General features: G+C 48.9%; 2 protein-coding genes across 4 annotated transcripts in view; one reads left to right on the plus strand and one right to left on the minus strand.

The window, feature by feature from the left end:
* LOC311174875 (dual oxidase maturation factor 1-like) overlaps positions 1 to 14,859 on the minus strand; it is a gene marked incomplete at both ends in the record, with an annotated part of 32,981 nt that extends 18,122 nt beyond the window's left edge. The window contains 7 exons of one of the 3 annotated variants that reach the window (XM_084239654.1): positions 9,335 to 9,591; positions 10,212 to 10,429; positions 10,677 to 10,890; positions 11,100 to 11,234; positions 11,846 to 11,903; positions 12,234 to 12,404; positions 14,806 to 14,859. In XM_084239654.1, the coding sequence (XP_084095780.1) occupies positions 9,335 to 9,591; positions 10,212 to 10,429; positions 10,677 to 10,890; positions 11,100 to 11,234; positions 11,846 to 11,903; positions 12,234 to 12,404; positions 14,806 to 14,859 (1,107 nt within the window). Of the gene's footprint in view, positions 1 to 9,334; positions 9,592 to 10,211; positions 10,430 to 10,676; positions 10,891 to 11,099; positions 11,235 to 11,845; positions 11,904 to 12,161; positions 12,405 to 14,805 lie in introns of those variants that run through there. The other 2 variants (XM_084239655.1, XM_084239653.1) reach the window with 2 other exon arrangements.
* Positions 1,030 to 8,209, plus strand: LOC311176083 (dual oxidase maturation factor 2-like; the record flags this gene model as incomplete). The annotated part of the gene is made up of 6 exons (XM_084241422.1): positions 1,030 to 1,176; positions 5,893 to 5,950; positions 6,208 to 6,342; positions 6,577 to 6,790; positions 7,136 to 7,350; positions 8,022 to 8,209. 6 exons carry the CDS (start codon positions 1,030 to 1,032, stop codon positions 8,207 to 8,209), a joined length of 957 nt encoding a protein of 318 aa, XP_084097548.1.
* Positions 14,860 to 16,974: the final 2,115 nt, after the last annotated feature.

Raw genomic sequence — 16,974 nt, forward strand, 5'->3', positions numbered from 1 at the left:
TGAGGGTGGCAATCCAGCATAGGCCCACACGGCCACAAAAGTCTCAGGGGGAAGGAAGGGCCAATTGTTTCCACTATTAGAGTGAAATTTTTAGAAGCATCACCAAGGACCGCACCCACCCACACACAACTCTTTAGAACACCTGGAAGCCCTGCGGGCACTGACTAGGAGCCACAGGAACCCAAGGGAGGCACAAGTCCTCTAGGGCATGTCAGTCAAGGGCAGGATTTTGCCTCCAGTCTCCCCGCCCCCCCACCCCCGTCCTCCTAAAACCTGGAATTCTCACTCTCAACCCCCCAAAACTGCTTCTCCTAGAGGAAGCTGGTGGATGTCCGCGGTGAATGCCTTAGCACGGAGAAGGGCTGGGAAGATCAGACCCCAAGGGCTGGTCCATCTTCTTTCCTCTTAGAATCTTTGCTTCTCTGTTCTGCTTCTATACTGCCCCGATCCACCACCAACACCACCTCAGTCCTGAAGATCCGAAGATCGTCAGCCTCCCCTCTGCACGCTTACCTTTCCCTCTGGGTCCTCTGACTCGCTGCTATGCAGGTGTCCTCTCCGTCCAGGCCAGCCCCAGGTGTGAGCAGCTGGACCCCGGTTCGCCCTCTTCTTGTGAGGGCGGAGCTCCTCTTATTTGCATGGTGACCTTCGCCCCTCATTTGCAAGACCTCTTGCCGGGCTGTGGTGAGATTGACCACTGCTATAAAAGGGGATTCCGGTTGCTGAGACTTCCAAACGCCCTGCAAACCTCCAGAGCTGGGGAAAAGAAATGACAGAAGTCAGTGAATAATTCTGCTCTCCTGCCTACCCGACTCCGCCCCGGCCAAGTCAGAGTGCTGAGAGCAGCCAGCCACTGCACTTCCTCTAGGGCAAGCAGAGGGGCTCAATCTTGACCAGCCCATTGGGTCCTTTTCTGCACGCTGTGGGCCGGATAAAGAGAAGTGAGCCGGGTGCAGACGCCAGGGACCTGCTCTCCCAGCTCAGGACAGACTCATCTCCCCAGCGCGCCTCTCTTGCCCCGGTTGCACCATGACTTTGTGGAATGGGGTGCTGCCTTTCTATCCCCAGCCCCATCATGCCGCTGGCTTCAGCGTCCCGCTGCTCATCGTCATTGCGGTGTTCTTGGCCTTGGGCGCCAGCTTCCTGCTCATCTTGCCTGGGATTCGTGGCCACTCGGTAAGGGAATGCTAGAGACAAGTCTGCAGGTGGGGGCGAGGGTTGGTTGCATCAGTCCCCTTTTCTCTAGGGGACTCAGGCCAGGCAAGACCTCAGCAAGGTCCTTGATGAATAGATGTCAGTCTCAACCACTGAACTGAGGGATACATGGGTGGAGCAGACCCAAAAGTCTGGGGCAGCAAGCACCCTTTCCCAGGGACAGGGAGAGCCTATCAGAGCCTGGAGCTGCACCCAGCTGGAACATGGGGGGGGCTGCTACAGAGAGTGAGTGCCCAGTCCAGGAACTGGGGGATCCATCTAGCCCTCATGTGCTGTCCAGGAATCTCACCTCCTCCCAGAGTGCAGCTCTACTCCCATCCTGTCCTCTGGGTGGTGACTTTGGAGAAAAGAGGACCGAAACCAACTCAGACCACTGTGTTTCCCCTGTGCACTGTGTGGAGAGGTCTGGGGATGGGTGCCCCCATCCTCAGGACTCAGAGAAACCAGCACAGGTTACAAAGTAGACTGGGTACATTTCCTTAGACTCTTCCTCCCAGTAGAACTTAGGTTGTATGTTTTTCAAATCTAGGATTGAGCCTCCCAGCATCTTGGTCTGTGTTGGTTTCTTGGGAAACTGGTGTCCCTGTGAATAGCTGAGAGGCTGTTTCTACCTTCTGTACTTGGCAACCAAGCCGTGGGGCCTCCCTCTCCTGGGGGAGGTGACCCCTACCTGCCTAGCACTTCTGGACTCACTGAGCCTCACCATAACAGTGATCTGAGCAGGAGGCAGGACTAGGACCAGGAGCCAGATTGCGGGGGGAGTGAAGGTGGCACAAGAGTTAGAGGCAGAGACATCCCAGCTGCAGGGTAGACTGAGAAAGGAGGCTGGGGAGGCCGTAGCACCTGCCCAGAAAATATCAGAAATTCCAGTGCCTTGGAGGGACTTGCACAAAAAGTAAGACTGACATCAGTCTCGAAATATCAGGAATGTAACTGGGGAAAAGGCATTGGGTAAGAGGAGTTTGTGTTGCAACCTTAGAATGGATGACCTAGACATAATCTGAAAACTGCACCCCCCAACGGAGGGTAAGGAAGGACCAAAGAAAAAGGCAGACCAGACCACTCCGATTGGTAGGTAGCAGTATCAATAATCTAGGAACTTCATGGGACTTTGTCTTTTTTTTTGACTGCCACACAGCAGACTTTTCTTTACCTGCCCCCCATATCTTAAATGTTTACATAGAGACTTTTTACTGGATTAATCACATACACCATCCACATGATTTCAATAACACATTTCATCTGGGATATGTCTTTGAGCAGACCACCTATTTCCTGGGAGCAGGAAGTCAAGTGAAATAAACATTGTAGGGTGGGGTGTGTGCAGAGTAGTGAGTAGCCTCTAATTGCCTGGGGTTAGCTCAATGGTCAACCAGTTCTTATGTTCTTTTGATTGCCTTCCCAACATTCCATCCCTTCTGACTGGATCTGACACCCCCCTCTTTTGCAATGTTCCTTGTGTAGTTAGCAAGGGGGGTTTTACTAGCTTGGAGTCGGTTGGTGATTATCTGGTTGTTTTTGGAGGCAGATGACACAGAAACAATGCAGTCAAATGCAAGAGAAAATACAGGCTAAGACAATGATCCCCAAAAATCAGTGATAACTTTTCACATCAAGAGCCCTATGACCTGAACCATTGATTTATTAAGGGAACTATACTAATGGTCAAATCACTCAGGGCATTTATTGGTGTCCCTGTGTGATTTAATAAAGATGTTATCAGTCTCATCAAGCATAGACACATAATGTTCTGTTTGGATAATAGATGTCTCCCTATGAAGCAGTAATAATGCCCAAGGCTATTCTACTTTTGGAGGACAGTTTCTCTTTTTAAAAAGATTTTATTTATTTTTGTGTAGAAGAACTGGGGTGTAGACCAGAGGTGCGGGAGGGAGAGAGGATTAACCAGAGACAGAGTGGGGAGCAGAATAGGTAGATTTACTGAAATTCACTGTCAAGGGGAGCAGCAGGTGAGACAGGAGAGGTCTGCTGCGCCATATGTGGGTTAGTTCCCTGGCTGGGGATCTAACTCAGGCTGTAGCGGTGACAGCATTGAGACTTAACACCTAGGCCACCAAGGAGGCCCTGGAGGACAGTTGTTCTATTTGAAGACATTTCAGTGTTCAGTAAGGACAGACTATTAAGAACTGCTGAGTGATTTTAGTATGGGCTTCTGTATGTGCTAGAACATCCTCCAGGTCAATGAAGGGGACACAGATGGCGGTCATATGATGGTACCAGTGAAAAACAAAGTCCACCCGCCCTTGAGGCGAGAGAGGGAGATTGGCAGCTTTGGAACTTGACCTGGCTGTACATACCATACATGTTGACCAGGGGGAGCAGCACTGTGAGGTGTGAGGAGATACTGGGGCAGTGGGGGACATGCCAGACCAGGACCCCACCGTCTCCCCTCTGTCAATGATATATGTTCCATTCCAGATGTAGTGCATTTTGCCAGGTCCAGCCTGCAGACAATGGGACCCCAGTGGGACAATGAGTAGTTCTGCCCTTACCCAGGGGTAAGAAAAAACTTACCAGTCCCAGTGGAACATCTCATTGCAAATTCAAGTAGATGACACCTTTCCCAGGCATGATGGGCTTGGTGTTTTCATCAGCATAGCATCTGATTCACGGTGAGAGTTGGGGCATCACTGTTCCCCATGACTTCCATACCTTTATGGTGTTGGGCACCTTGGCAGGGGTCCCCATTCTGGCATATAGGACAATAGAACTTACTGATTAATATTAAATATTACTAAATCCTGGCACAGTACTATAGTCTACCTAGCCAAGGTGGTTTTCTACTTTGATATTCCATCTTTCCTTTTTATCAACCCTCCTGCTTGTGGGTTATTGGGGAAATGGAACCTCTATTCAATGTCATGTTCCTTTGCCCAATCCTCAATCACTGTCTAGTTGACAGTGTTTCTGTACATAGGACTTGGCTTCATTAATTTTCTAATGGTGGCAGCCCAGTTTGCATGGTGACAAGGGGTCAGATCAGATGCAGTGTTTAGGCAAAACAGCACATTTGGAGCCCTCAATTAGAGGGAGGAGGAAGAGATAATTATTTTGCCAATCTCTCACCTGTCGGTAACTCAGGTGGGTGATCCCAGACTCCTTTGGGAGTTGCCTTGGGCATTATTTAGAACACTTAGGATGTACTATTCATTATACATCAATCAAGAAGTTCCATTCAAGGGCAGTCTGGCTCCTTGGCAATATGCGGTCTCACAAGGGAACTTTCTATGCATCTACTGTTGAATCTCTTGAAGAGTCTATTGCTAAGGTTTGTGCCTGAGCTAGGGCATCAGCTCCTCGATTGCCAGAGGGTGTCAGTGCCTTATGAGTTGGGATGTGGAAGACAGTAAGGACCAACTCAGATTCTTGGAGGCAGAGCCAAAAGTCTCTCCTCACTTCCTTACCCCACAAGGACCTACTTGTGGTCATCTAACCTTTGATTTCCTGCCATTCAAGCTACAGGGTAAATCCCTTTAGAATAGCCCAATAGTCCATGCAAAGGGTTAACAGCCAGGGCTTATGAGTGACCACCAGCCCAAGTTCAGTCCTGCTGAATGAGAGACTCTGTATACACTGCCAGATGTTCCATGTATGTCAGGTCCCCTTCTAGCGCTGAGACCAAAATCCTCGGGGCACTCTATCCTTCTGTTGCTCTGCCACAGTGCCTGAGCCTTGCCTTCCAGAGTCAGTCTCTCTCTCTCTCTCTCTCTCTCTCTCTCTCTCTCTCTCTCTCTCACACACACACACACACACACACACACACACCACACACACCCCCCACACACACATCAGACACAAATGGCAGCCCTGCTTGGGAGATACTCAGAGCTTTAATCTGTTTCACTACTATTTTTGCAAAGGTGGCTTGCTACTCTAATTCCCAGTCCCATACCTGCATATTTATTTATTTATTTATTTATTTACAAGACAGTATAAGAAACAGAGGCACTGTGCTGGGTGGGAAATAAAAGTTGTCCAAAATCCCTACGAATCTTGCAACTCTTTTACATTCTTAGGGATTAGATAAGTTTGCACCTTATCAATCACAGTTTCTGGAACAGTATATGTCTTACCCAACCAAATAACTCCCTAAAACTTTATGGCGATGGGCCTTGAATTTTCTGTGGTTTCACTATGTGTTGTCTTCCATACCCTTCACCCCCACCCCAAAATGGAGGGGAAGCCCAGATAGAAGAAAGAGTGGACTATTCCATATCAGTAGGTGACTGTTTTAATAACCAAGGGAACTTATGAGACTTTGTTTTTGGGCAGCTACAAGACAGGAAACTTTTCTGTACTCTCCCATCAAATCTTAAATATTTGCATAGGGACTTTTACTGGGTTAATCACAGGCAACATCCAGATAGTCTCAACAAGAATTTTTATCTCAGGGGGATGTCCTTGGGCAGCATCTGAGAGCAAAAAAGCAAGCTAAACACTTATTCTAAGGTGGAGAGGTCATAATGAGGAGTCTGTAAGCCCTGGATCCAGTTTGATGGGCAACTGGTAGTCACTTTCTCTTGATCACCTGCCCCAACAGAGGGGGCAACTGTTAGAAGCAGTAGAGCTCCCTCCAGAAGGCATGGGGGCAGGGGACACCTTGGGGGTCTCTGGTTGGGCAGTACCCAGCCCTGACCCAAGTGCTTGTTCCTACAGCGCTGGTTCTGGTTGGTGAGAGTTCTTCTCAGTCTGTTCATAGGAGCCGAAATTGTGGGTGAGTGTGTGGGGCAACCAATGGGGAGAGGACCTGGGGTGAGAATGGAGGTGAGTAGAGGGCACCTGGGAAGATGGGGACCTGGGGTTGACTTCAGCTCCTTCTAGTCCTGATTCTTCTTTCCTTACCGGGCACACCACATTGGGCCCCTAGATTGAGCCCTTTGCACATGGTACCATCTCTTATCACCACTCTCCCAATTCCACCTTCACATTCTTTCCACCCCTTCACCCCCAACTGTGTTCTTCTTTCCACAGCTGTGCACTTCAGTGCAGAATGGTCGGTGGGCAGTGTTAACACCACCACATCCTACAAGGCCTTCAGTTCAGAGCGAGTCCGAGCTGATGTCGGTCTGCATGTGGGCTTGGACGGCATTAATATCACACTCACAGGTGAGGAATCTGCGGCTGTGACCTCCCAGGGTGGGTGGACCCCATGTTTGGGGGAGTGTAGCAGAGGCAGCTGGCTTTCATCCCAGACTCAGATAGCGTTGGATCCTCATGGATTTGTGTTTTTCCAGACACACTGCCCAACCCATTTCTTTGGCACCCTCACTTTTCAATCCGAATCCCCTTAGTCATTGGGTCTGGTCTGTGTGCAGCTCCATGACCCTCTGCCCTCTGCAGGGACCCCAGTGCTGCAGCTGAATGAGACCATAGACTACAACGAGCAGTTCGGCTGGAGGTTTGGGGAGAACTATGCTGTGGAGTATGCCGGCGCTCTCCAGAAGGGGCTGCCGGATCCAGTTCTCTATTTGGCCGAGAAGTTCACCCCCAGCAGCCCCTGTGGGCTTTACCGCCAGTACCGCTTGGCGGGACACTACGCTTCAGCCACGCTGTGGTGAGCTGGGGAGCGGGTCTGGGCTGGGATGGCGTGGGATGGAGAATGAAGGGTCGTGTGAGCCGGGGGAGGTGAGCTGCAGTGACAGCAGGACGAGCTCCGGGCTCCAAGAATTACTGCCTCGCGGGTATTAAGGTCACGGTCTGCACAGACCGCAGGAATTCAGAGAAACCCAGCCAACACCGAGAGCTGGCTTCCTCCCGGGGTACCCTCCCCCCGCCGTCCCCGGCTCCAGCTGGCGTCCTGGGGTGGGAACTTCGGGGAAAAAGGCTGGGGAAGTTGGGCTTGGGAGGTCCCCGGGCGCACAGCGAGAACACGGCTCACAGCAGACCTGGCTCCCCGCAGGGTGGCGTTCTGCAGCTGGCTGCTGTCCAACGCGCTGCTCTCCATGCCCGCGCCGCTCTACGGGGGCCTGGCGCTCCTCAGCACCGGCTTCTTTGCGCTCTTCTCCGTCCTGGCCTTCGCCAGCATCTCCAGCGTGGCGCTCTGCCCCTTCCACCTCGGCCCTTCTGCGCTCACCACTCACTATGGTGTAGCCTTCTGGATCACCCTGGCCACCGGTGAGGACCGAGGGGCGGGGTTTATTCACACTGATGTGCACTTTGCAGTTGACACGAGTTGATAAGTTGCCCCTCTCAATAATTCATAGAGGCAGGCACCGATGTATACCTATTTTACAGACTAGAACTGGGACTACAGAGGGGTTGGGCACCTTGCCCCACTAAGCATGGGGACCCGTGTGTCATGTAATTTGCAGTAGAGGTCTTGCTTTTCTTTTTTTTTAAGATTTACTTATTTATGCATACAAGAGCTGGGACGCAGGCCAGAGGTGTGATAGGTGAGAGGATTCACCAGAGACAGAGTGGGGAGCAGAACAGGTGGATCTACTGAAATACACTGCTGAGGGGAGCAGTGGGCAAGACAGGAGAGGTCTGCTGCGCCATTGGGTTGCTCCCTGGCTGTCGGGTCTGGAACGTGTCCTGCAGAGGCTGTGGATTGCTTCATAGTGCAGTGCTTAACCCTTTGCAACACCAGGGAGGCCCTGCATTAGAGGTCTTTCTGCTGGGTGTGGGTGGGTGTTGGGGAGTAAACTGGAGGGAGACTCTTAACAAACGGGGGTGGGGGGCAGCAAAGGGGGGCGGATGGGGGGGGGCGAAGAGGTGGGGAGTGCAAACCAGGTTCTGGCTTGGAGATCTGACAGCCCCCCTCCCTTCCTTCCTCGCCCTGGCAGGCATCCTGTGCCTCCTCCTCGGAGGGGCGGTGGTGGCCCTCCACTACACTCGGCCCAGCGCTCTTCGAATCTTCTTGGACCACAGCGTCAAAGACTGTGGTGGGCAGGCGAGAAGGGGCTCATCTTTAGAACTCAGCAACCCATCGCACAAACAGTTCGGCCACTTAACAGCCAACACTAAGTTCTGAAGTGGACTCAGCGTTGACTCCTACCCCACCTCCGTCGCCAGCCGGCCGGCCGGGAAGAAGTGCCCACCCCACCACCCGGGAAGGTCTCCTAGGGTGACCTGTAAATACATTATTTTTCCTTTTCTCTTTTTAAACACTTTTCCCTCGTTAATTTCCATGGCGTTTGCAGGCTCCTGGGTGATATGTGTCCTCTGGACACTTCGCTGAGCAGCCTAGCATACTCTCAGCCTTTGCCAAGAAACCAAAAATGCTCAGCCTGGAGAATCCAAAATAACATAGAAAAGGCTTGGGGAGAGGGCTCCCTCTAGCGAGCTCCTAGGGGAGCCGATCCGAACCAGCATCTTCCTGGGCCGCCCCAGGCCCTGGCGGCGGGACCTCAGTGCTCCCAGGATGGCACATCACAGTGGCACCAGGTCACCCTGCACTGGCCCAGCCGAGTGGGCTGGGAAGGACTAGCATTTTGGCGTTTATTCCCTAAAAGGTGGTGTCTGTGGGCCAAGGTAGATATCAGCAAGGTGTAAAAATGTAAATCTTGGTAATTTTTTTTAATATCCTCGGCAAGCCCTACACAATTTGGCAAATTTGAGAACTGAAGCTCAAACTGAACGTGGCACAGTTGGTTCATATTAGACCTGGGGGGAGAAGTTGGGTTCCTTTTCTCTCCTAGTGCTGTCTTTCGTCGTGCTGAGAAATCACATAAGTGGGAAGAAAAGAAATAACCAAAGGGACCCAGGACAAAAGGAAAATAAGAGGTGCAGAGGGATGAGAGGAACCAGAGGGGGGCCCACTGTACTCCCAACCCCTACACACATGCACCTGTCATTATGTGGGTGTAGCTGGGTTTCAATATATGACATTGGGGGAGAGACAAAGCATCAAGGACAGGTGGGGTTGCTATGTGGGAACAGGGGCAGCTCTCTTGGCCTTTCCATGGCAAGGGCTATAGGGAGCCCAACATCTGTTCAGCACCTTGGTGCTTTGGTTTTTTATCATCAATCAGTAGATCCTTCTATTTCTACTCCACCTACAGATTGCAGTCCTGTGGGTGATTCTGGTGGTTTTATGGGGCTTCAATGAGATCTGGAGCCGCACAGGAAGTCCAGGTGGCCACCAGAGTGGGGAACTTTATAGGGCACAGTCAGGCTCTTCAGGGTGCTCTTCACTGCAGTTGGCCTCGGCAGAAGCCTCTGACAACGGGATGTCCTGGGGCTCGGGACTCTCAGCCTTGGGCCGGTAGCGGGGGCTCAGGAGTCCTCCTTCTTCAGGACTCCACTCCCGCACAGGGTCCTCCATCACACTCTGGTTGAAGAAAGCTTTCAGCCTGTGGGGCTGCATCTTGTTGGCCACCGTCACGGCCAGGCCCAGCAGCACACAGATCAGTCCTGGGGGTGAGGCAGTAGGTGTCCCATTACTTAGTGTTAGTAGCATCCTCCAAGGAGATGGCTGGACTCTGTTGTGCAGAGTTTTTGGATTCAAAGTCCAGTGCTCTCACAGTTACATGACAGGAAAGAGCAAGAGAGAGGGAGGGAGGGAGGGAGGGAGGGAGGGAGGGAGGGAAAGAGAAAGAGAGAACACTTTGAAAATAGAGAAGCCTTGGACTTTGGGAGAAGTACAAGACACACAGGAGGAGGCATGGAGAAGGGCATGGGGGGGCAGACATAGTGGTAAAAGAGAGAAGGACTCTAGGAATGGAGACACAGAAGAGATAGGGAACTGGGATGGGACATGAGGTGGAAAGAGGAAAAGAGAGAGTTAGGGGCTGAGAGAATTTATCAGAGACACAGAGAAAACAGGGGAGTAAATAATTATGATGGAGAAGTAGAACTGAGGAGAGAAAAATCTAGAGATGAGGGCTGTAAGAGGGATGGGACTTTAAAGGAGGGCAGTCTGGAGGCCCCAGAGGCAGACCATCAATCCCACAAATATGATGGTCTTTGGCCCATCCTCCCTGGCCCTGAGCCCCAGCCCCCACCCAGTGCCTGTCTTCAGGACTGGGCCTCACCTGTGACCAATGTGATCCAGAAGGCGGGGCCATGGTGAGTGTGCAGCGTAGCAGCGCCCAGGCGCAGGGGACAGGCTGGAGTGAGTGACATGCCCATAGAGAAGAAGAACAGTGCCAACAGCTGGAAGATGCCTGTGACCAGCAGCATGTGGCCCCCGTAGATCAGCACGGGCATGGACAGCATCACGTTGGACAGCAGCCAGCAGAGGAATGCTACCCTGGAGAGCCAGGACCTGGTGAGGACTGGACCAGGCTCCTCTACCTGGAGGGATCCAGGTGGAGGCTTAGGGACCTAAGGATTCCCCAAAGATGTGATCTAGGGATTCCCGCCTGTGGGCTTCCCAACCAAGTACCAGGTGACTGGTGCCAGCCTGTCCCACCAGGGACCTCCACAAGAGAGATAGGGAGATAGGTAGAAACCCCATTCTTGGGTCTAGGCCAGCAGGGCCTCCAACCCACTCGTACCACAACAGGGCTGAGGTGTAGTGTCCTGCCAGGCGGTACCGGCCATGCAGACCACATGGGCTGTTTGGGGTGAACTTCTCGGCCAGGTAGAGCACTGGGTCTGGCAGCCCCTTCTCCAGCGCCTTTGTATACTCCTTAGCATAGCTCTCTCCCAGGTGCCAGGTGAACTCCTCATTATAGTTGATGGTCTCATTCAGCTGGTGCACTGGGGTTCCTGGGGAGTGGGGTGCCTGTGTTCAGTAGGACTCAAAGGGCAGTGAGCATTGGGACTCACCACATTGGGCAGAGGGACAGAAAATGGTCTCAAATTGAGACAAGACAGTTTCCAATCCTGGGGATTTCCCTTCCTACCACTCCCCAATCCAAACGCAGATCCCCAAGAGCACAGCCTTCCCCTCCCTCACAAGTAAGAGCCCCTCTCACCGATGAGCGTGATGTTGACTCCACCCAGTCCAATCTGCAGCCCAATTTCAGCGCTGATCCACTCGGAACTAAAGGCCTTATATGATGTGTTGGTGCTCACCTGGCCCACAGACCACTCAGAACTGAAATTTACAGCTGGGGTTGGGAGTTGGACATATGGGAACTGGATTATTACTGGGTTAGTCAGAGGGAGAGCTACAGCAGACCCCTTAACTAGTCCAGGGTCTAGCTCATGGTTCATTTGCCAACAATATTTGTGGGATGAGTAAGTGGGTCAGAATCCAAGATTTTTCCTTGGTCATATACTGCTTACTCCTGTTCTCCCCCCAGGTAGGGAAGGAAGCGTTGGCATAATAAAAATGGATGGACACAGACAGCTTCAACGAGTAACTTTCCATGTCTCCTAGTTCCCTAATTCCCAAAGCAAAGCAAAGAGCCACCCTCTCCCCCTATTTCCTTGTTCCAGTTTCCTGCAGCCCTCTCTCCACAGACATTCCTTTTGACCTGCTTTCTTCTGAATAAAAATCTTAGGAAGGTTGGAGAGATGCACCCAGCATGGTTTCTGGGACCACATCCATCAGGCAAGTGTAAGAGTGAGAGGACAAGGCCAAGGTGAAGGAGGCATGTGCACAGCATCTGGAAGCCCACCCTGAAGCACAGGCTGCTATGCAAAAACCAGGAGAGGAGAAGCTAGTGGCGAGACTGGACGGAGGCAGCTGCCCAGGTCAGCTGTGCTTCACACTCACCCAGGAGCACAGCCCCGATGAACAAGCTGGTCACCACCCGCAGCAGCCAGAACAGCCTCTGAGTCATAGGGTGGGTGGGTTTAGGAAGGAGCACCCTCTTTCCAAGTCCACCCTTCCTCTATCCAGACTTGGGGAGGCTGTTTTAAAACTGAGGTCACTTGGTCAATTGACATCAGAGTGCCTGGGCCATAATAGGTGCTCAATAATTATCTGCTGAATCATTGGGTGGGAAGCTCTCTGCTGGGAGTGGGACAGGTGAAGTTTTCTCCTGAGAAGTCTCTTTTCCAGCTGTAGTCAGAGAGTCTGGCCCCCTCACTTGGAGGCTAGGTCTCTTTAGGGCTAGGGGTTTCCCGGGACTGGGGTTTCCAGGGCTAGGTTTGTTTCTCACCATCTTGCCCCGAATGCCAGGCAGGATGATGATGAAGGTGACCAGTGCTGTCAGAAAAATGGTGATGATGACAGACAAGGCAGTGTCCATTGGGAAGATCGACTTGGGGCCAGTATAGAAGGGGAACGTGTCTCCGAAGGCAGCCATTTTGGTTGAGGTGTGCAGGATACTCTACAAGAACAAGAGGTATTTGTTGAGTACCCTCTATGTGCCAGGCACTGTTCTTGCTGCTGGAGAAAAAGCAGAGAGTAAGCCAGACCAAGCCATTCTTCCCTGGAGCTCACCAGACTCCACTGTTACTGCTATTCCACTTACCCCTCAGCCATCCACCTCCTCATGTTTTCATCCGTGAGAATGAGAGTCTTGGCAAATCAGTCTCTGCCACCCCGGGCTCCTTTCCCAGGCCCCCTAAATTAGTGCCACCACTACCCCAGAGCTTTCTCTACTTCCTCTAGGACTGTCTTAAAAAGCACAATTCTCTTTTATCTCCCTCCGGCTTCTAGCAACAAGCAGACAGATCCCAGAATATAAAAAGAGTGATATTTACTATCAGGTGAAGGCATAAAGGTGAAAGATGGTACAGGTTGTAATAAGATTGGCTTTTTCCTCCTCAGTCCCCAAAGGAACCAAGGCCAGTCAGCGCTGCTAAGTATATTCCAACTACATCATCAGAAGTTCTGCCCACACTGGTCTGTTCAGCTTTTTCAAGCACTTTGGCTCCTGCTCTGGAAAATCCAGACCAATTAAGCCTAAATGAATTCACCTTAATAAACAGTGAAGGAGCACCTGCCCTCCCCCAGGCAGATTCTGGGACCAGATAGCCTTTTATCTCTCATGTCAACATGAGCCTTCCTCCTTGATTCAAATTCCTAGGCCTTATTTCAGCTCAAACACTGGCTTAGAGGTCCTCTACCCGCTCTCTTGAGTTCAGATTTTTTTTTTTGGCTCCAGTTTGTCCCTTTGTAGACAGGCTACTGATAAAATGGTAGCTGAACTTGCTGTGTTTTGTTCAATCCAATCACAATAGATTGTAAGACATGCTATTATTTTATGAACCACAAAGAAACAAAACAAAAAAAAAAGAACATTGCCACAATAGACTTTGCTGGTTAAGATAACGTGTTAATATCAGATATAAACAAAAAAAGTCAGTGATCCAAGTTCTGCTCATTTTTCTGCATGTGATTGTACTGAGGTCTCAGTTTGCCCAGAAGGCTCTATAATTATAGTCTGACCACATAGTATATAGTGATATAGTGAAAGAATAGGTTTTGGAGTTGAGCAGCTCTGTTTGAATTCTGCCTCTACTGCTTAGCAGTTACTTGGTCTGTCTGTTTTATTTTAAAAAAAATAATAGGGATGATGACAGTAATGTCTATCTCATAGGGTCACTCTGAGTATGAAACAAAATTGTGTCTGTAATATACTAAGAACAGTACCTAGAACAGAGTAATAACCATCTATGGAGATAGCAGATTAGGGAGGAGTCGGTATTTTATTACACTGTTTACCTCTTTTTCCAATCCTCTTGGAGAAAACTCTGGGCTAGAATCAATTTTGGGTTTCTTTTCAGTTATTCTCTGACTATATCATAAGACAGATAAATCCCTAGTCCTTGGTTTCCTTACCTGCAACAGGATAGGATGATCTCCAGTCCCTTCTAGTTCTAAATTCTGTAATTTTCCTATAATACACCACAGTTCCCAGGCTTGCCCTCTTCTTCTATGCTGGCCATCTCTTTGTACTATCTCTGTGGGGTAGCATGCTGTCAGTGAAGAGACAGAGAGATAGTTTCAAGTTTTCATCTTGTCTTTCAAGGCAGGTCACATAACCTCTAAGTCTCACTTTCAATAGCAAATTTTTGCTTTTTTCAACTCAAGCTCATCTATTCTCATGATGGACGCTTCTTAAATCTATCTCTCCAGGTAGACACCTACCTGGGCTCCAAACACAAAAGTGTCAACTAGCTCATGGACATTTTCACTTGGCTGGACCGTGGATGCTTCAATTTTAGCAAGCTCCAAACTGAATTCACTGTCTCTACTCTGCTTTATATTCTGTATTCATTGTTTCTTTGAAGATATCACCACCTCATCAACAAAAGAAGTCAGAGACCTGGGCCATCTTACTTCTTAAAGATTTCTTGAAACCACCCATGCATTTCCTTTCCTTCTACCCAGATTTAGTTTCGTCCTCCCTTGCCTGATGCCAGAACAATTTTTCTTTTTAATTTTAATTTGGGATTACATTTTTGCTCTTCCATGTTAGCACAGTTTTTCTTACAATCCAATGTAATTACTTCTTTGCTTTGGTCAAAATCAAATCTTCTCACCACCATACATAAAGCACTTGGTGATCTGGTCCCTTGCTACTCTCATAGTCATCTTTCGCTAAGCCTAATATCTAGCCATACTGAACTACTGGCCCTCTCCCTGAATCTGACATGCTCTTTCAAGCCATCATATCTTTTTATGCTCTGGAATGTTCTTATGCCTATGCCACTGGCAAACTCCGTCATACCTTCAAGTTTCAGCTGGTGCTATCTCCTCTGTGAAATTTCCTATTATGCCACTGGGCCAACCTCCATGACCACAATAACTACACTATATTCTAGTTGTTTGAACATCTGTTTGCCATTAGTTTCTAATATCCGTTAGGGCAGAGACTTTGTCTTTCCATCTTTGCAGTCCTGAAACATAGCAAATGCTAATCAATCTGTGGATCACATGATTGAGTTTATGAATGAGTTCCTTTCCCTACAAGTGGCATCTTCTATTTTGCACAGGAGAGGGAGCTATGCTCTCTCATTGCCCTACAGGATATTCCTATTTAACATTAACTGAATGTCAGCAATATAGGACTAAGGCCTAGGCAGGAAGGAATCTGACCAACATGTCAATTTCTAGTGCATTCACAAAATTTTCAGAAAGCCTCTTGGAATAATTGGGGCTTCCAAGCACATGTATTCATGTTTAGTTGAATCTGAAACATATATTTCAACTCTAAGGATGAACAACTAAGAACTTGCAGATTAAATCATTTTATAAAATATGTGATAGTAGTAGTTATTTTACAATAGATGTTTATTGGTTTAAAGACTTTTTACTTTCGACACCTATACTGAAGCCATTACAATTTTGAAGGAAGGCTTTATTTTTTAGGAAAGACTACAAAATGTGGAACATCTTGGTTAATAATATAAGAAGATTAAGTTTGCTAATAGTAAGAAAACATGTTATATACTAGAATTTCAAAAATGAATGTTTGCAGTATAAAAAGTAGAATTATAAGGTAATGTATGTAAGCCAGGGTCACATATTAGCATTATTCCTGCATTTGTTGTAAAGGGGAGTTATAAAATATTTTATAAGAATGGGTCATCTCCATTAACATAGTGCTTCAAAGAAACACTGACAAAAGGCTTTCTGTATCTTAAGTAGAGGAGAACAATGTCAACTTATTTCCAACTTCCAAAATGTTTATTAAAGATGGCGACAGCAAAAAGACAGTTGGTAAATAAAATTTGCCTTGTTTATTTTCTTCTTACTCAACTTTATGACTTTTGTCTTTCTTAATCTACATTGCCTAATTTAGAGTTAATTTTTCATGATCCTGGTCCTCATTTGGGTTTTCATTATGAATCTAACAGGCTTGCATAAAGAGGTGGGAGTAAAATGAAAAGTCCCCACACCCAGAAACCCTGCTTTTCCTGCAAAGATAATAACTGCCCTCAGGAACATCTCCCTGGCTTATCCAGTAGGGTCTGACAACAGAATTTCTTCCAATCAGAGAAAAATTCCATATCGGTATTCTCTCAAACCACTTCTCTAGCTCACCACTATGTAAATAAGCCGATACTTAGAATAAACAGTTAGTCTTACAACTAGAAGTTCATGTAAATAAATACATGGACACAAGGAGTAGTTCTTAGTAACACAGACATCTAGACCCAAAAACCCTCCAACAGAGGCCCCTGTAACAAAATTGAGGTGCTTTCTCCCTGGGACAGGTCAATCACCACACTCTGGTACCCTCTTTTCTCACCTGGTCTGGATGTGAGTGGCTGTGATGTGACTGCCCTTTCTAGACTTCCCTAAAATACTGAAGCATTTCTCATGTTCAGTTGTAATTAGACATAGTCACTCTACCCTCGCCTACCACAGCATAAAGTAGGGTTCTCATGTGTGTATGAAAGGTGGGTGAGAAAAAAAGTTACAATCATTAAGACAGGTAAGCCTAGAACCAGCTCTAGTCTTCAGTATCCAAAGTCATTGGGCTTTCTTGGCCTCCCCTGGTGGCTCAGGCGGTTGAGCGACCTGCTGTGAAGCTGTCCCCAGCCTCTGCAGTGCCTGTTCGATCCCCGCCCACCTAGGAGCAACCCACTTGGCGCGGCTGCTCCCCTCAGCAGTGTATTTCGTCAGTCTGCCTGTTCTGTTCCCCACTCTGTCTCTGGTGAATCCTCTCACCCTCCTGCCCATCTGGCCTGTACCCCGGTTCTTGTATATTTATGTATATAAAAAAAAAACAATCCTCCAAAGTCATTGGGCTTTCTTAATGCTCTAGCTCCTCTCTTGTAGCTTGATGGGTCATTTGCCTGAAGTCTTCCCCCACTCCCACTTTTTCCCATTTTCTGGAACCAGTAGGGTAAGGACTACTAATTCTTAACAAAGGAGGAGTAGGGGACACTCCTGGAGTTGCCAAAAGCTATGACTGGTGACAGACAGTTACTAGAAAGTGATGG

This window comes from Talpa europaea (assembly GCF_964194135.1).
Source record: "Talpa europaea genome assembly, chromosome: 8".
Taxonomy (NCBI): domain Eukaryota; kingdom Metazoa; phylum Chordata; class Mammalia; order Eulipotyphla; family Talpidae; genus Talpa; species Talpa europaea.